Source organism: Mustela nigripes, chromosome 9 (assembly GCF_022355385.1).
Source record: "Mustela nigripes isolate SB6536 chromosome 9, MUSNIG.SB6536, whole genome shotgun sequence".
NCBI lineage: Eukaryota > Metazoa > Chordata > Mammalia > Carnivora > Mustelidae > Mustela > Mustela nigripes.
The window spans coordinates 5,583,274-5,603,208 of record NC_081565.1 but is presented as its reverse complement, the minus strand read 5'-3'; the positions used below and the strand labels follow the sequence as shown (position 1 = coordinate 5,603,208).

The following is a 19,935-nucleotide window of genomic DNA, read 5'->3' as shown; positions in this document are numbered from 1 at the left end:
AGTAAACCTGGCCACCCTGGACAGAATGACAGGTGCCCCCCCACCCCCTGGCTCTCTCCCATGGCAGGTGGGGAGGCTTTGTCTTGATGAGCTCAGACCTTTTCTTGAATCCTTCCTGTGCCTCCAAGCGATTCCTGCAGGTGTGTCTAGAGTGGTGGGCGGCAAGAACCATTGGAGGTCCTCCTGGTAGCGCCCCTCCACCTCAAATAATTTTACAAATGGGGAAACCAAGGGCCAGAGAGGGGGAGGGCCTTGGTCAAGTTCACAAGGCTATTTCAGGACTCAAACCCATGACCCCACATGCCTTTGGGGTCAGCCCAAGGAGAAGCATCTTGTTTTCTTTGGGGTCAGCTCTGCTCTCACGTCCTTGGGGAGTAGGTTTATAATTTCTTAGTGTCTGCAAGTTCTCCCCTCTGAACTTCTGTGCTGTGACCTTTCGAAAATGCAGATTGGATCAGGTTGCGTCCCTGCCCCAGTGCCTTTGGAGAAATCCTACGCTCTTCGCAAACCATTTAAGGTCCTTCGGGATCCGGCCTCTGTCCCCTCTTCTGCCATCACCTTCCAGTCACATGGGGCTAGCAGTGGGTGTCTCGTGCCTCCCCGCCCCCCGCTTTGCACATGCTGTTCCCGCTCCCATGCTGTTCCCGCTCCCCTAATGCCCTTCCCTTCTTGTTCTTCAAGCCTTCTCAGGCTCACTCTGTGACCTCCAGTGACCCCTTAGGCGCAGCTCCTCCTTCCTCTGAGCTCCCAAAGCTCTTGGTAATTCCCCTATTAGCACTTATGTCATTGACTTAGAATTATTTGTTTACTTGTCTCTACTCCCCAGGGTAGGAAGCATGTCTTCTGCATCTGCATGTCCCCCCTCCCCCAACAGTGCCTAGCAGAGTGCCTGACACCCAGCTTAGGCTCAGCCAATGTCCCTGGAGTGAATGACTGAAGGAGTTGTTTGTTCCCAAAGTTCCCCATGCTGTGCCTGAAATGTCACCGTCTGTGAGCCTGGCCTGATCCTGGCTCCTGTTCGCCTTTGCTTTTCCACAGCTGGAGCCTCTCTTCTCTCTCCAACAGCTGGCCCAGCCCTGCCCAGGCTCTGGGGCCAATCACGGCCTTAGCCCAGGGAGATTTAAAGAGCCAGTGTTCAGAAGTGCAGGTGACTCGACTTCCGGTGAACATGGCCATGAGTTCTACTCTCGCGTGGCCCCGGGCACCTGGTTCCCACCACACCCCGTGAGCCGGCGAGCTCCGTGAAGATCCTCTCTCCTGGACCCCAGCCCTTCTGACACAGGGGCCTTGCCCTCGTCTAGCAGGGAGTCCCTGAACACACCCAGGGGTGCCGCCCCCTTGCTCCCCACCATTGCCAGTGCCCAGCTAGAAGCTGACCTATTCAGGTGACCCATTCAGGTGACCGACCTTCCTCGGGCGCCTGGAGTGTGCCAGGTACTGGGTCTCTGCTGCCCCGGGGGCTCACAGTTCGGGGTGGAAGGGACAGACCTACAGACGTGACATGACACTGGTGATAGTGTGGTCCATGCTGGGACAAGGGATCAGAGATGGGCCAGGAGCTCAGACTGAAGGGAAGGAGGACGTATGGGTTGGGAGGGGGCGACTTCCTCCTGGTTTCGGGGTCTGAAGGGGCAGGGGCTGGAGAAATCCCCCCGCCCCATAACAACGATGAGTTATAGACCCAAAGCCCTTTGCTGTGTCTAGGGGGCTGCTGTCCCTGTCCTGTGAGCATGGTTCTCTCAGGGGAGAGCCTGAGGTGGGGAGCAAGCGGCCCTCTCTCCCATGGCTCTCAAAACCAGGCCGGCTCACTCTCTCTTATCTCTTCAGGCAGCATTTAGTGAGTTTCCTCCCTGTGCCAGGAACTGGGCTAGGAACTGGGAGCTAACTGGGGGAACCAAGACACACCCATCACACGTGCCCTGTAACCTTCACATGCAGTCACCGGATCTGGTGAGGCAGCTGGGCAGAGGGGCAGCCTCCATTGCCATTGCCCGGAGTCACCAGGTGACTGACTCCTGACAATGTCTTCCAACACTTAGGGGAGCCAGCCAAGCCCAGGAGCTTTGGAATCTCTCTAACCATGGCTTCCAGTCTGGTCTCCGCCACTTGAGACCTGAGTGGCTTTAGGCAAATGACTTCCCATCAGTTTGCTGCCAAGTGAACCTCAGTTTGTCCATCTGTAAAATGGGCTTAGTGTCAGTGCTTTCCCTCTAGGGTTGCAGCGAGCACGGGAGGAAATAATAACTATGTAAACACGCTTAGCACGTAGTGGGTGCTTAGCTTAGGGTGCTTGGTTATGACCCTAATAATTGCAGTACTTGGGAAGCACAGACCCCCTGTGGAAAGAAAAAGACCTTTTAATGTCTCTCTGGGTGTCGGGGTTGGGGGCAGTTTAGGGGGTTGGGTGGAGAGAGCGGCAAAAGTCAGGGCCCGCTGTGGCCAGTCCTCGGGACAGGGGCCGGGACAGGGGCCGTCGTGTCGCCCCTCCCTCTTCCACCCCCACAGCGGGGCGCACCCTCGGCGGGAGGCGCAGGTGTCCGCGGCGTCCCGCGCGTCCCCAGCCCTCGCCGCCTTGGCCGCCGCCCCAGCTCCCCGCTGCCGTCCGCCCCGCGTCCTCCGCTAACCTCGGGTCTGGACTGGCGAACCGCGGGGCCGGGAAAATTTGAGTCACGGTGGGGGGAGCGGAGGAGGCGGGCCGTGACCCTGAACGGGGTGGGCTCTAGGACCCGCCCCGGGCTCCCAGCAGGGGGACCCGCCGCGAGCCCGCGGCCCGCAAGAGCGAGCGAGACGCCGCGCTGCCGCTGCGCGCTGGGCGGCCGCTGGGAGTCCGGGACCGTCGCGCTCGCTGCGACCCGCGCACCTTCACCGCTGCGGCCGCCGCCGGTCGCCCCAGCTCAGCACGATGCCCCGGGCGCCGCTCCTGCCGGTGCTGATGGCGGTCTCCGCGGCAGCGGCGGCGGCGGTGGTCGGCGAGCCCAGGCCGGCGCTGCCCCTTCCCACGGGGGACGCCACCCTGGCCATCGTCTTCGATGTCACCGGCTCCATGTGGGACGACCTGATGCAGGTGCTCGACGGCGCCTCACGCATCCTGGAGAGCAGCCTGAGCCGCCGCAGCCAGGCCATCGCCAACTACGCGCTGGTGCCCTTCCACGACCCAGGTAGCGTCCCCACGTCCCCCCTCACCCCGCCACCGCGGGCGCCCTGGCCTGGGGCGCTCACCGGTACCCCGCCGGCGATCGCGCCCGGGGCACACCTGGACGTCGGTACACTGTTCCGCCGGCCGGGGGCGCCTTCTCGACACGTTCGCGCCCGCGGACCCCGCACCTGGGGCAGCCGCCCCTTGCTGGGCCCGGGGACCCCGTTGTCTCTCCCTCTCCCGCGCGTCCGGGGGTAGCGGGACGCGCAGTCGGGCTAGCGACCCAGAGCGGCGGCACCGCGGTCGGATGCTGGGCCGCCACACCTGTGTGACTTGGGCAGGTGACCTCACCTTCCCGAGCCTCACCTTCCTCATTTACGAAACCGGGGGAGAAACTGTCCCCCACGCTCACAGAGACACGCTCGTACGCAGGGCTTGGCAGTGATGGAGCCGTGCAGCGTTTGCGTTTTTACTTTTTGTGAATTGTTAGAATTTGCTCCCTGCACGGGCTTCAGAGGCCAAAAGAGCCCCCAGAGGCAGACAGAGACCTGCCCCTGCCTCGATTTACCCCTGAGCTGTTTCCCCTGGGAAAACCGCAGCTCGTCCAGGTGGCCTACACCTCCCCGATTCTCACGGCCTGGTCCCCTCGCAGCCGCTTGAGTTTCGACCCCTGCCCTGAAAGGGTCCCTGGGAGCCCCCGCCGAGTGGAGAGAGCATCAGGGAAACAGCTGCCGAGTCCTGCCGGCGATCTCCGACCTTCTGAGGAGCAGGGCGGCTTTTTCGCCAGCAGTTTTGGATGAAAAATTTCAGGTTTCCAGCAAAATGGGGGGAGGGAGGGAAGTACATTGAGCACCTGTCTGCCCGCCACCCAGATCCTGGGATGAATATTTTACTGTCTGCTTTATGGAACGCCTCTCCATCCAGCCGCCTCTCTATCAAGAACAATAGCGTTACTTTTTACAAAAAGTAAAAAATGTAAAAAGTAAAGCCAGAACATGAAATAAAACCGGCAGATTCCTTGCAAGATGGTACTACAGAGCGCCTCAGGCCGAGAAAACACGCATTGAACCAAGGCTATGTGAGATAGTAAGCCCTTTTAGAAGAAGCTGCCTTTATTAATCACAACAGCATTACAGAGTTTTCAAAATGGGCAACCGTGGGTGTGATTTAATCTGGTGCAGTCCTCAGGCTGGGTTCAGAGGCCCTTCTGCTTCCAGGAGTTCTGGGTTCTATAGGGATCTGCGGCTCAAAGCCCAGAGCCTGGGGGGCAGGTCTAGAAAAATATGTTTGGGAATGAAAGGATAGCTTCTACCTCCTGGTTGGGGCAACAAAGCTGGGGGGGGGGGGTTGTGGGGCTTCAGCTCAGACACAGGTCACCCTCCATCCCCCCAATCCTTTCTGGATCATTCTTGGGCTTCCAAAGACACCACACTGAAAGAACTGAGAGACCAGTCCACCCCTTTCTCTTACAGATGGAGAAACTGAGGCTCAGGACTCAGATGGGGCTTACCCAAAGCCACCTGCCAGGGTGATGTCATTTCTGATTTATAACCCACACTTGTCTTCCAAATGCTTGGCTGCAGTGGCAGGGCAGGAGAGCAGCCTGCTGGAGCCAGATTTAGTGTCTCAGGGCCCAGGCTGGAGCTCTTGAGGGCTGCCCCCCCCCCCCAACGTGTGCCCTCTAACTGTGGGCTTTCTTGAAGCCAGACTTCCACGCCCAGCGTTTCCTCCCTTCTCTGGATGCCTAGCCGGTGTGCAACCCTCTGACCTTCACTGCATCCACTATGAGTCAAAATCACCAGTCCTCCTGTTTCCCAAACCATCCAGGTCCAAGTGCCGAGGGGCACCTCCGTGTTCAGTGAACGGGTTCTGCGTGCACAGCCTTTGTGAGGCCCCCAGAGTGAAGGGGGGCAGGCTTCCCTGTAAGAGGCAGGCATCCCGCTGGGGACAGGCCAGGTGGCGAGTAGAATGTGTCACATGCTGGCTCCGGTACCAGCTCCTGACTACGGGTCAGCAAGGGAGGGCGCTGACCAAAGTTTCTTCGAGAACGAAGCAGTGTTGGGGCAGGGTTCGAACACAGCTTTTGAGTATCTGCCTGGTGGATGCTTGGTGCTGGCAGGGCAGCGGGGTGGTGGGCTCCCTGAGCGCCTGGTGCTTGCTGGGGAGTGACCGACACGTGCGGACAGGTGCTGGGGGGAGTGTGGGAGGAGGGAATTGGGGAGGTGGGAAAGGCAAGACTGGTCCAGGTTCTGATGTCAGGCCTGGGGTTCTGGAGCACTTAGATTTCCTTCTATGGGCCGTGAGCTGCCACTGTGGGGTTCCGAGCAGGGATTGGACTGTGGCTTAGGTTTGAATCAGCCGTTGGAATTCCCTTTCATGGAAGAGGAACTTCAGAAACGGGTGTTTTAGCTGACTGTTGAGGCCCCCAAGGCTGTAGGCAAAGAGGGCTTTCTTAAAGGAAAACCCCATCCTAAACCCCAAGGACCAGTCTTCGTGGAGCACTGTCAGTGGCTCTGGTCTGCAAGTGTTGGGAGAGAAACCAGGACCTGTGCTTTGGAAATATCCTTAAAGTTTTTAAACGAAAAAAGTGGTATGTTTCCAAACCAGAAAGTGAACATTTTGTCAATGGTTTCATTCTGGCTGAAAACAGCTCATTTTCAGGTTTTCATTGTTAAGATGTTGCAAAAATCACTCTCATGTGTAAATCTTTCTCTCTCTGATTGGTTTTTCTTCAGGGTGAAGCTTCTCGAAGCTTCTCGAAGCTTCCTAGGCCATTTTTAACACACTGGGCAACTCTTCAGTTTGTTTTCCAAAATGTTTGAGGAGTTTCAACTTCTATCAGAAAGTTCCAAGGGACAGCTTCAGAGCAGCCATCCCCAACACCGGGAATTTAAGATAAAAAACATTTTTTCCCTCCTAATTCAAAAGACGAAAAACATTTAAATTTTTAGGGAGGTTCAGTGCATTTTCTTTCTTCATTTAAAAAAAAATATTTATTTATTTTACAGAGAGAGATACAGTGAGAGAGGGAACACAACCAGGGGGAGAGGGAGAAGCAGGCATCCCGTGGAGTGGGAAGCCCAACGTGGGGCTCGAGGTGGGGCTCGATCCCAGGACCCTGGGATCATGACCTGAGTCAAAGGCAGACGCCCAACGACTGAGCCACCACCACCCAGGCACCCTGGTTTAGTGCGTTTTCAAATGTTCACTAGATTTTTATTTTTGGTGTGAATTTCTTCTTTTGCAAATTGTCAGTGACTTTACTTGTTTTCCCGTTAGGATTTTAGTAGTTTTTTATCAGTCAGTATGAGGACTTTCATATTGATGCTATTAACTGTTTTTTGTTACGTGGTTAGTGTTTTTCTTGATTGTTGCCTTTTAGTATTGTTTGTAATTCCCAGCCGTCTGAAGTTTATTTATTTATTTATTTTTTCCTGGTGGTCTGAAATTTTAAATGTTTTTGTAGCAAAATCTATTGACTTTTTTTTCCTTTGTAATTTCCTCACCTACACGCTTAGAAGGACTTTCCCCCCCATCCCCAAATCAGTTAGGTACATGTTTTAGTTTTTTCTACTGGTTTTCTCCTTATATTTAAATATTTAACCTGAATTTTTTTAAAAAAAATTTGGTGTAAAAAACAATCTAATGTAATTCTTCCAGGACGGGATCATTGTTCAGATACGTTTTATCAAACAGTTCTCTTTTTTGTTGTTGTTGTTTTTTCCATTTATTTGGATCCTGCCTTTATCTCAAATTACTTTATCTATTGAGAATTTATCTGGGCTTCCCATTCTGTTTTGTTATATGACAACTCTGTGCCAAGAACATATTATATTCATTATTTGGTTTTATAATATGTATTAATAAGGCAATCTCTTCCTCATATTCTTTTTTCTTTAAAAAATTGTTTTCTTTTTCTTTAAAAAATTGTTTCTGCTGACTTAGTCGGTTAAACATCTGACTCTTGATCTCAGCTCAGATCTCGATCTCAGGGTTGTGAGTTCAAGCCCCATGCTGGGCTCCATGAGCTTCCTTTAAATCAATCAATCAACCCATCAATGGGTCTATCTTTTTTTTTTTTTTTTTTTTCTTTTTTTAGTTTTCTCCCAGCTTTCCTGAGATGTAATTGACCCAGAACATTGGGTTAGTTTAAGGTGTGGCACAAGTTGCCTTGATACATTTATATATTGCAAGATGATTAGTGAACACCTCTTTGTTACTTAATTACCACTTATTTTGGGGGGTGAGAACATTTAATACCTGCTCTTTGACTCCGTTCAAGTATATGACACAGTATTAGCTGTAATCACCAAGCGGTACACTGGATCTCCAGGATGCATTTACTTTCCAACTGGGAGCCTCTATCCCACATCTCCTGTCCCCCGGTCCCTGGTGACCACCACTCTACTCTCTGTATCTGAGTTTGGCTTTTTTAGATCCCAGATGTGAGTGAGATGACACAGTATTTGTCTTTCTCTGTCTGGCTCATTTCACATAGTGCAATGCCCTCAGGGTCCGTCCGTGCTATTGCAAATGGCAGGATTTCCTTTCTATGGATTTCCTTTCTATGGCTGGATAATATTCCAGTATTCCATAATATTCCATCCCATATGTACATGTACCACATATTTATTCATTCATCAGTTCATGGTCAAAAAATTTTTTAGGGCCGCCTGTCTGGCCCCAGTTGGTGGGGTATGTGACTCTTGATCTCAGCGTTGGGAGTTCGAGCCCCACGTTGGGTATAGAGATGACTTTAAAAAAAATTTTTTAAATCTTAAAAAATTATTTAAATAAACTTTTAATTGTAGCACAGTTCTATTTTAGATTTACTGCGAAGATTGTACAGAAGTTCCCATATGCGCAACACCTAGTTTTCTTTTACTAACGTCTTAAATTACCGTAGTACATTTATCACAATTAACCAGTTATTATTAGCTAATGTTCATTCTTTATTCAGATTTCCTCAGTTTTCCTTTCATGACCATTTCTTGAGCCCATCCAGGATCCTATGGTACATTTAGTTGCCGTGTCCCCTTGGGCTCCTTTGGTTGTGACCATTTCTCAGACTTTGCCCTTGATGACAAGGACAGTTTTGATGAGAATTGCTCAGATGTTTTTGTCCCTCTGTCATAATTCGCCCGGTGTTTTTCTCCAGTTAGACTGGGTGACGGGCGAGGAAGACTACAGAGGAGCAATGCCATTCTCATCTCCGTATGACCGTCATGGTTGATGTTGACCTTGATCCCATGGCTGAGGTTGACAGTTGTCTCCACTCTGAAGTTCCTCTTCTCTTTCTCCATTTCTAAACTGTCCTCTTTGTGCTTTTTTTTTTTTTTTTTTTAAGATTTTATTTATTTATTTGGGAGAGACAGAGAGAGGATGAGCAGGGAGAAGGGCAGAGGGAGGGAGAGAAGCAGATTCCCCGCTGATTAGGGAACGTGACTTGATCCCAGGCTGGATCCCAGGAGCTGGAGATCATGACCTGAGCTGAAGGCAGATGTTTAACCAACTGAGCCACCCAGGCGTCCCTATACTGTCCTCTTTGGAAGAGTCACTATGTACGGCCCACATTTAAGAAGTGGACATTGTGCTCCACCTTGCTGAGGGTAGAGAATTGGCGTAAATCGTTTGGAATTTTTCATCAGAGAGTTTTCTCTTCCTCTCCATCTATTCTGTTATTTCTGTGTCTCAGTATAGACTCGTGGATACTTATTTTGTTCTCTGGGTTATGACCCAATACTACTAGCCAATCTACTTTATTTTGTTCCTCAGTTTTTTGGTCATTGGCAGCTCTTTCTGTTGGCTTCTGCAAGACTTTGACATACTCCCATTGTGTGTGTGTGTGTGAGTGTGTGTGTGTGTGTGTGTGTGTGTATTTTAAAGCACTGTCTTATTTTCTGGCACTACAAGATGTTCAAGACTCATCTTGTGTATTTCCTGCCCTAATCCTAGATCTAGAAATTTATCCAAGAATCCCTGGCTCCTTTTATGCAAAAATGGGACTAGGAAGTAGGATCTGAGTGCTGGATATACTGGGGTGTCACTGCTTTTAAGACCTTTAGCTGGCAGAGTAAGGAAGGGATGCTGTAGAGGTAACCTGGCTATCTGATTGCATCGAAGTATTTCTGTATGTTGCTGTCTGTGTCTGTATTAAGCTGGACGTTCCTACTGATGTCTCCAACTCTGGTTTTATTGTCCTGGAGATCATTCTAGCCTCCTCTTCTTGCTTATCTATGACCTCCTACTCCAACCGTGACAGACCTGCTCCCACCACCCACCATCAACCATGGGTTTACTTTAATGGTTCTGGTCCAGTGTGCGGAGAAGTGGTTTTAGCATTGTTAACTCGTTTCCCCACAGGAAACAACTTTACTAATTAGAGGCCCTCCTTTTGCCTTTGGTCTTTCAGATGACTTTATTTGCAGGATGACTTAGGCCAGTCCCTTATATCTTTTGATTCCTCTTCTTTATTTTCAAAATATTCCTAAACATGTATCCCTTCAGATGACAAACAGAAAAACTTCGTCAACTTCCCCCACAAAATTCCTACTGTGATTTTGCTTGGAACTGTATGAAATCTCGATTTGGGGAGAGCTGTCATTTAAAAAAACTCAGTCGTTTCCATCTAGGACGGATGCCTCTTCCTTTGTTCGCATATTTATTTCCTTTTGTAAAGATTTATAATTTTTTTCCTTATAGGTTCCACCCATTTCTTTTAAAGATCATTTCTAAGTATTTTGGTTTTTTGTTACTATTTTGATTAGGAAATTTTTTCCATTACATTTTTTGCAAATGAGTATTGTTGGTATGTTGGAAAGCAATTCATTTTCATATATTTATTTTGTCTCCAATGTTCTTACTGAAGTTTTGTTTGCCCCTTTTTTTTTTTTTTAAGTATTTCTAATTTGGGGGGTAATGGCTTGAGTTTCCTAGGCTGGCAACCATAACCTGTCCAGATAATAATATCATCTCCCCTTTTCCAATCATATATTTCACTTGTTTGAAATGTCTTGTGTTATTTGTCAGCCAGAACTTTCAGAACAGTGACAAAAACACAAGTGACGGCTGTGATCACTCTTGCCTTGCTTCTTATCGGGCGCTGCTGTGTGATGTTGGCTCTCGGTTTGAGGTTTTCTTCAACAAGGAAATGAAGATGAGGCTTTCATTCCTAGTTTACTAAGGGTAGAAACAAAACAAAACAAAACAAAACAAAACAAAACAAAAAACCCCCAAAACCAAAAAACCAAACACCACCCCAGAACAAAATAAAAAAATAATCCCGAACAGGGAGTGGTGCTGAATTTTAGCCAGTAGCTTTCTGGCTTTGTTGAAATATTTGTAAGCTCTTTCTCCTGCTGACCTATTGATGGGATTCCTTCATTTTTAACGACTTCCACATTCCCTGTATAAGCCCCGCTCGGTCACGGATGATTCTTTCATATCCAGCTGGATCCCGTTGGCCAGTGTTTTGTTTGGGGAATGTTGCATTTTGTTTGAGCGTGTCAGATCAGTAGGGGACATTCTCTCTGTGTGCCCTTTGTCAAGTGTTGGCATCGGGGCTGAGATAGCTCCTTTGGTTAACGGCTTAAATTCTTAAGTTTTCTCCCCAAATTGCAGATTTTTTTGTTTGTTTGTTTGTTTTAAGTTTATTGATTTACTTTTTTTTTAAAGATTTTATTTATTTATTTGACAGACAGAGATCACAAGTAGGCAGAGAGGCAGGCAGAGATAGAGAGAGAGAGAGAGGGAAGCAGGCTTCCTGCAGAGCAGGGAGCCCGATGCGGGGCTCGATCCCAGGACCCTGAGATCATGACCCAAGCCGAAGGCAGCAGCCCAAACCACTGAGCCACCCAGGCGCCCCTATTGATTTACTTTTTTAGTAATCTTCGCCACCCAACGTGGGGCTTGAACTCATGACCCTGAGATCAAGAGCTACAAGCTCCAACTGGCTGAGCCAGCCCGGCCCCAAATTATAAAATTGATATACACTTGTAAAATTATAAAATTGATATACACTTGTAAATATTCTAATAGTATGACTCTCAAGGGATACAAATGCTTTTAATATTTTGTATCCTTCCAGATCGTGTCTGTGTGTGTGTGTAATTTTCATATATATATATATATATATATATACACTTAATTTTTTATTACATAAAAAATGGAATTATTCAACACATACTGTTTTGCAACTTGCTTTCCTTCCCTACATGATACACCAGATAACTTTCCATATTAGGAAATAGTAATGCATCACATAAGATGTGACAGAAGGGGTCTTCATTTATCTTAATCCTATCTTGATTTATCTAGCCATTCCCATATTGTGGAAAATAGATTGCTTTTGGTTTCTTTCTTACTTTTTTAAAAAATTAATTAATTAATTAATTTGACACAGAGAGAGAGAGAGAGAGAGCAGGAGTAGGGGCAGAGGCAGAGGGAGAAGCGGACTCCCTGCTGAACAGGGAGCCCAATGCAGGGCTTGATCCCAGGACCCTGAGATCATGACCTGAGCCGAAGGCAGAGGCTTAACCGATGGAGCCACCCAGGCACCTTGCTTTCAGTTTCTTGACAACAAAACACATACACATTCGCCAACATATCTGTATGGTAGATTTCCAGAAATGCAGTTGCTTTGTCAAAGCACATGAGCATTTTAAATTTTGATAGCGATTACTAAACTGTCCTCCAGAGAAGCGGTACCATCCTGCCGTCCGACCAGCAGAAGACGAGACTGCGTTTTTTCCCCCATATCACGCCTCGCTGGCATCCGGGCACGTCATTCTTCCCTTTTTTTGCTAATTTGCTAGGTGTGAAATGGTGTCCCATTTTAATTCGCCTGTGACTGATGGCTAGTGAGTTTGAGCATCCTCTCTGGGTGGCCAGGGGCACCGTGGGCTTGGCTCGGGGAAGAGGAGGGTTAGGCGGTCGGGAGCAAGGCTGGAGGCAGGCCATCGTCCTGCTCACAGCGTGGCCCGTGAGCTGGGGCGGCTCGGCCTCTGGCTGCAGATGTGTGTGTGTGTTTGGGGTTGCTGTGTGTGTGTGTGTACGGCAACCCCCGAGCGACCTTGCTGTTAACTAGCCTCTCATCGTGAAATAGATCAGATTAGTTTTTGCTCCGAGCGGAGAGTCCAGCCCTGTGGCGTGGCCCCTGGGCTTCTCTCTGTGGAGGTTGGGGGTTCTGAGCTGCCTGCGAGCTATCAGCTGGATGAGGTGCCTCCCTGTCATTGATGGCACCTGCTCCAAGGGCAGTGTCCCTGCCTGGGCTTTCCAGGCATGAGTCTGCACAGGACAGGGGTGCAAAGAGCAAGACAGGTTGGGGATGCCCTTGGGAGGAGGAGTGGCAGGGTAAGGACGTCAGGGGTCTGCCTGAAGGGGCTGGGGGCATTAGTCTGGTCCCCAGGGACCCCTGACCGACCCCCATTATTTATTTGCTCAATAGGTGGTTCTCGAAGGATCACCACGGGCCAGGCAAGAGCCAGCTTGCCCTGCTGCCTTCCGTCCAGCCTGGCCCACAGCAAAGAGCCAAGTTCATTAGCCACAGTGGGGTCCTTGGTACAAAGGGGCCCTGGGGATAGAGGTGTGATGTTCGAGCTGAGGTGGAGAGGAGCTGGGGTAGGAGGGGGTAGGGGAGAGGCTGGACAGCTTGGGGAAGAGCACTCCAGGCAGAGGGAACAGTGGAGACAATGGCTCAGAGGTTGCCAGGAGTGTGGATATGAAGTTCTCCCTGAAGACAGCAGAGACTGGCTGAGGTGACACTCAGGGCTGGGTGTTCCGTTGGGTGTTCAGGGGAAGGGGCCCTCCTGAGACGGCCTTCAGGAGCGTCGGGTTCTGGACTCCTGGACATGAAGGAGGAGGTGGAAGAAGGTTCTGGCATCATTTTCGTTCTTTGGACAGAGCCACTTGCCCGGTGGCTTCCTTCCCCACCCTGTCCGTCCTTTGTGGGTGTTTTCAAGGGACTCGCATTCGCCCAGCCCCCGGCTCAGGAACTGTTGGAATTCTAGCGGCTGGCCTTCATTTTCTCCAGTCCCTGCCTTAGAAATGGGAAGACTGTGTCCCAGAGAGGGGACGCCATTTGCTCACAATGGTGGCAGACTGTGGGGCCCTGCCCGGGGGCCCTGCGGCTGGAGGAGGGGGGGCAGGTGCGAATCCAGAAATGGTCCCGGATTCAAGCCCTGCTTTCCGGGAGGAGGCGGAAAGGGCAGACCCCGGGAAGGGTCCATGATTTGAAGTCTTTCTAAGGCTGGACCTCTGGTGCCTGGCTGTGGCCTTGACTGACTCCACTGGGGCACAGGATTCTGGGGAAGGGACTGGGACATCACCTGGGTGCGGAGCTGGGTGTGAGCCTGTGCGTGAGCCTTCCCCATCCCAGAGGCTCCCCCACCCTCCTTGGGTGGAGCGGAAAAATCTGCCGGAGGAGAGATGGTTCCGGGCCAGGCTTCTGGGGCTCAGATGCTCAAGGGCGGCACGAGTGGAGCCAAGGTCATGGATTTAATGATTTTTGCAGCCCGCCGGCGGGCCCGGCTCAGAGGAACCGCATGCCACGTCTGCCCAGCTGTTTGGCAAGTGCCCACCTTCGGTCACGAGCCTCTCTCCAACCCCCTCCCCCCCCAGAAACAAGAACAAGGGACTAGGAAACAAGGGGACGATTTCTGAGTATCTGAAGCTTGACAGCGGCTGAGTTCTTGAACGTGGGGTGAGACAGACCAGCTTTGAATCCCACCTCCACAGCTTCCGTGTTGTAAGACCTGGGGCAGGTCAGAGCACCTCCCTGGGCCTCAAATTCTCATCTGTGAAATAGGAATAACAAACAGTCCACTTCTTTGGTTGCTTTTTTTTTTCCCCCTAAGTGAATGTACGCCAAGTGCATAGAACAACACCTGATGCCTACTTCGTATTAAAACCGTTAATCCTATTAAAATACCATCTCCATCCCCACTGTGGTTTTCGGAGGTAGCATAGCTGGTGGCAAAGTGTCCAGGCTTTGGAGCCAAGCAAGTGGACTTGACATGGTTCTAAGTTGAGTAGTGTCCTCATGAAATTCTTGCCCTAAGATCAGAGTATGATCTTATTTGGAAATAGGATCGCTGAGGATGTAATTAGTTAGGATAAGTTCATACTGGAGTAGAGTGGACCCTTCATCCTATATGGCTGGTGCCCTGGTAAGAAGGGGGGACACAGAGCCTGCACAGGGAGAAGGCCCCGTGATAACGGCACAGAACTAGAGTGTTTATGTGTTTACAAGTCAAGGAACACCAAGGGTTGCTGGTATTTGCCTTCAGAGAGAGCACAGCTCTGCCAGTACTCTGACTGTGGGCTGCTAGTCTCAAGAACTGTTGGCGGGCGCCTGGGTGGCTTACTTGTTAAGCATCTGCTTTTGGCTCAGGTCATCACCCCGGGGTCCTGGGATCCAGCCCTGCATCGGGCTCCCTCCTCGGTGGGAAGCCTGCTTCTCCCTCTCCCACTCCCCCTGCTTGTGTTCTCTCTCTCACTGGGTCACTCTCTGTCAAATAAATAAAATACTAAAAAAAAAAAAAAAAAAGAACTGCAAGAAGGGAACTTTCTGTTGTATAAAGCCACCAAGTTCATAGTATTTTATTATGGTGTCCCCAGGAAACCAGGGCAGACATTAAGTATACTTAATAGCTGTTTGACCTTTACTAAGGGCATTATCTCCTCTCTAAGCCTTGGTATCCTCAGCTGTAACAGGGAAAAATTAATGGACGTGAGCTCAAGACTATAAAATAAGAAGTGTTCAAGGCATAGAAACTGCTGTGACCATCACCACCATCACAATCATCATCAATGTCAACATCACCACCATCACCACCACCATCACCATCACCACCACCACCATCATCAACATCAATGTCAATATCACCCCCACCCCCACCAACATCACCATCACCACCATCATCAACATCAATGTCAACATCACCACCATCACCACCATCAAACTCACTGCTACCACCATCATCAGCATCAATGTCAGCATCAGACACCATCATCACTACCATCAACATCACCACTACCACCATCATCAACATCAATGTCAATATCACAACCATCACTACCACCATCAACATCATCACCACCACCGCTATCAACATCAATGTCAACATCACCGCCACCACCATCATTATCAACATCGGTGACAACATCACCACCACCATCATCACCATCAATATCATGCCTGAAGGGCAGCATGCTAAGATGTAAGGTGATCAGAGCTTTTTGTGCAGAGCCAGCCCTGCCTGGACTGGGTGAAAGAAGGAGATCAGGAGGGTCTCAGGTGACCCCTTTCAGTGGGTAAACTCTCATGGGGACATGTCAGGTGTCCTACCCTCTCCTACCCTGACCTATCACCTCACTCTGTCCTGCTGGAAGGTGGGTCTTGAGATGGTCATCCTGCTGAAAGCTCCCTGTCCTGGTGGGGTTTCAGGATGGTCAGTGACGATGTGCAGTGGGTCCTGGGAATGATAGAGGAAGCCATGCAGCAGTATTGAGTCGTTACAAGAAGGCATCTATCTCTGGCTTGCTGTCTCTAGCTGTGGATGGGCAGGTGGCTGGGAGAAGGGGTGGCAAGGAGACCTCCATATACATCCCCAACCCTTTGCATCTTGGAAGCCAGTCCTGCGCCAGGGTGATGGGGCCCTGTGTCATCAGTAACACCCTGTGCCTGGAACTGGCTTGGGGATGATTTATTCAGCAAAAGGAAGTAATATCAGATGTGTGTGTGTGTGTGTGTGTGTGTGTGTGTGTGTGTGTATGTATAAGTGTGTGCTCTCAGAAGTTGAGGCAGGCATTTAAAAAACCCTTGCCTTCAGTCTTTACTGGGGCTTTGCCCTTTGTCTTTAAAGCAATCATGGACACTCTTGTCCATCTGGCCAGCCCTTCCTCCATATGGCCAGCTCCTTTGCATGTCCCAAACAACCACATCAGTTCCTTGCTTCGCTTCATATCTGTTTCTCTGGGAGATGGGCAGTGGCGTGTTGTAGTGAGAGGGACTGGGGCCTGGGTGGGCTTGACATTTAGCACGAGCTTGCTGAGTGTCGTACGCCTGGCATTGTTCTGGGACAGGTTATAAAGATAAATGAAGCTTTGTCCTGACCTGGGGCTGCTCAGACAATACGGAGTTCAAATCCATTTATTCAGCTTCTCGTTGGAACCGGATTTACCGAATGTTTACCATGTGCCCAGCACTGAAATTGGCCCAAGATCTACAATGGTGAACAAGAGAAGGGGTCACTGTCTGTATGATATATCCAGGTAGGGAGACATTGAAGGACTCCCTTCTCTTCTCTTTGGGCTTCCAGGTTCTGTCGCTTTAAAAGGGTGGGGTCTTTGGATCTCTCTCTCTCTCTCTTTTTAAGATTTTATTTATTTATTTGACACAGAGAGAGAGAGATCACAAGTAGGCAGAGATGCAGGCAGAGAGAGAGGGGGAAGCAGGCTCCCTGCTGAGCAGAGAGCCCGACGAGGGGCTCAATCCCAGGACCCTGAGATCATGACCTGAGCTGTAGGGCAGAGGCTTTAACCCACTGAGCCACCCAGGCACCCTCTTGGGATCTCTTTATCTTGAACTTTGTTATGTTTGGCACATGGGTTTGTAGTTCGAATTGGTTTTTCCCAAGTTCATTCTTGCCAGAGACAGGATGATGGCGTCTGAGGGAGGCAGAATAAATGACCCCCCAAAGATGTGCGTATCCTGATCCATGGAGCCCGTAAATCTGTTACTTGACACAGCAGAAGGGGCTCCACATGTGCGGTTAAGTTAGGGATCTGGAGATGGAGAGACTTTCGTGGCTTACCCAGATGGGCTCGTCGGAATTGCAAGCCTCCTTGTAAGAGGGAGCAGGGGAGCTGGAGTCCGAGGAGTTGCGGCAGAGCAGCAGAGGGTAGCGAGAGAGATACTGGAAGATTCTCTGCTGGAGACTTTCTAGATGCACGACGGCCACGATCCAAGGAGTATGGGCGGCCTCTCAAAGCTGGAAAAATCAAGGAAGCAAAGTTTCCTGGAGAGTCTCCAAAAGGGATGCAGCCATGCGGCTAATACCTTGATTTGAGGGCTTCTGACCTCCAGAATTGGTGTGTGTTGTTTTAAGATGCTGAGTTTGTAGTAATGGATGAAAGCAGCAACAGGAAACGAATACAAAAGCCAACCTTACAATCCTTTCCAGGGCTTTCCCGCTCAGAGGACCCTCCCTGGTTCCTGAAATGGTCCACGTCCATGTGTTAGCCATACAGTCCCTGGCCTTCAGCATGAGCTGGCCAAGTGTTTGGGACATAAGGAGGCTGGACGAGGATGTCACTGAGCGTCACTGAGGGGTGTGAGGGAATCAGGGTGGGTGACTTCCCAGGAGAATCTTCCTCTCCCAGAGTGAGGACCTTTCTAGAACAGCCTTGGCGGTAGAAGGCTAGACCCTAGATGCTGGGTCTGGCACCCTTCCTGCCCTCTACCACCGGGCCGCCCACTTTGGGTTTCTCAATCCAATAAAATTGTTAAAAGAAAAAAAAAAAAAAACTAAAAGGAAACAAAAACAGAAGGAATTGACATAGGTGACCCCCACATTTTATTCTACCAGGTAGAAACATGAACAGAATCCACTCTCCTGAACAATTACTGTCCCTTCACGAAACAGAGCAGTCCTCAGCTCGCCAGGGAGGAAGAGCAGAGATTGGAAAATAAAGGGCCGCCTCTCCAACCGCCGCTTGATTTGTGATAACTGACGTCACCGACTTTGTTGTTCTCCTGTTGCTGCAAATGGGAGAGAACATGGTTGCTGGGGCCCTGGTCCAGCGTTGGGAACCGAGGGGAGCTGAGGTCACTAGACCATGATGGGGGAGGGCAGGGCCAGCCAGAGTCAGAGCTGGGCTCCCGGCGGGCTGCCCTGGGTTACAGACAATGAGCCGTCGGTGTCCATTCTCCATGTGAGCAAAACTGGGTGCAGGCCATCTTCCCTAGCATTGGCAGGTGGACGGATGAGTGGCTGGCTCGTCTGGAGAAGGGGAGGACAGTTATGAGGTTACTGGACTTGCTTCCAGAGTCTTTTCAAACGTCCTCGCCTGTGACCCAGTAATTGTGCTCATGGGAGTATATGCCAAGGCCTCAGCTATGCTGGTGTGTAAATGTTCTGGATCTAGAGGTGTTCTTGGTATCATTGCTTCTTATAAAACCTGGAAACAAGCAACGTGAGATGGAGCACGGCCACTCTTAGTCATTCCTACAAAGGAAATACTTTGTAGCCATTAAAAATGATCTTGAACTTGAGCATTTGGTCTCTTGGAAAGTTGCTCAACATATGTTGTTCCATGAAAAGAATCAGGTGAAAAATAGTATGTTATTGATGCTTCAGTAGAAATTCTTCTTCTTTTTTTTTAAGATTTTATTTATTTTTTGACAGAGAGAGATCACCAGTAGGCAGAGAGGCAGGCAGAGAGAGAGAGAGAGAGAGAGAGAGAATCAGGCTCCTCGCTAAGCAAAGAGCCCAACGCGGGGCTCAATCCCAGAACCCCAAGACCATGACCCGAGCTGAAGGCAGCGGCTTTAACCCATTGAGCCACCCAGGTGCCCCTTCAGTAGAAATTCTACATAAAATGGTATGCGTATGTGTAAGAGACAGGCTTACAAATATGCACGAAAGTGTTGAAGGTTATGTGTAAAAATAGGAATGACTGTCTCTGGTTGGTAGAATTCCCTTCTCTTTCTGTGTGTCAGGAATTTCTCTGTATGGTTCACAGGTAGTGGTTCTCAAGAGCTCAGTTTCTAGAGTTGTACAGACCTAGGCTCATCCCAGCCCTGCCACTTACTGGCTGTGTGTCTTTGGGGAGGTACTCGGCCTCTCTAGGCTTCCATGTTCTCTGTAAAATGTGGGTGATGCTGACTGGAGGCCAGCAAGAACTCAGTAAGCAAGTGCTCGGGAGCAAGCTAGTGCTGGGGAAGCATCTTGGCACAGGTACTTAGTAAGTGCTTAGTAAATGTCAGTATCATCTTAGTAAATGTCAGTATCATTAGTGTCTTTTTTTTTTTTTTTTTTACATTGAACATGTATTATCGTGTAGTCAAGAAAGAACCAATGTTGAATAAAATTTTTGCTTTTCTCCATCTAATTGGAGTTTGAGGACCTCACACTGGGACACAGGCAGCCATGTGGCTGTGTTTGCAGAGACTTCACTGTGTACATGGGATCCATGCGGGGTCTGCGTCTCCCTGACCCCACTCTGTTCTCATAGCGATGCTTCCTCAGCTAGGAGAGATGGTGTTGCTCTATGCCTCATTTTCAGATGGGGAAACTGAGCCTGGGGACGGTGAAGTAAGGTCTGAGATGCCTCGTGGCTAAAGGATGAAGTCAGGATTCCAGTCAGATCTGTCAGCAAAGGCTGAGGGTTTGGCTGCATCAGTGGCTGCAGAGTTCAGAGAGTGGGAGGCCATGGGGGGAGGGGCAAGGCTTGGTAAACGCCGGAGCAGCTGAGGGAGGGGTGTTGGGCATGATGAACGATAGATTCAGAACGCAGAATCAAGGGCCCCCATGGGACAATTGGTTCCAAAAGTGCTGGACAGAAGAGCTGGTGTCCACACTCTCCTTGAGAATGGTGGATGAATGCTGGGTAATTTCCTGGGAGTCCTTCCCTAAGAAGGACCAAGGTCAAGTTGACGAGTCGATGAGGATGGGAATTGTTTTAGGAGGACTAGAATTTAGAATTCTTGAACTAAAAACAGTCCATTGCTAGAGTTCATCAAGGACGCAGATGAACTATTTTCCTAGGAAATTTGACGTCCATAAAACTTGTAAAAC

General features: G+C 49.9%; 1 protein-coding gene across 1 annotated transcript in view; it reads left to right on the top strand.

The window, feature by feature from the left end:
- The first annotated feature begins 2,887 nt into the window (after nt 1-2,887).
- Nucleotides 2,888-19,935, top strand: part of HMCN2 (hemicentin 2) — a 144,171-nt gene continuing 127,123 nt past the window's right edge. Inside the window, exon 1 of the mRNA XM_059410538.1 lies at nt 2,888-3,158. Within this exon, the coding sequence (XP_059266521.1) occupies nt 2,903-3,158 (256 nt within the window). The 5' untranslated portion in view covers nt 2,888-2,902. The remainder of the gene's footprint in view (nt 3,159-19,935) is intronic.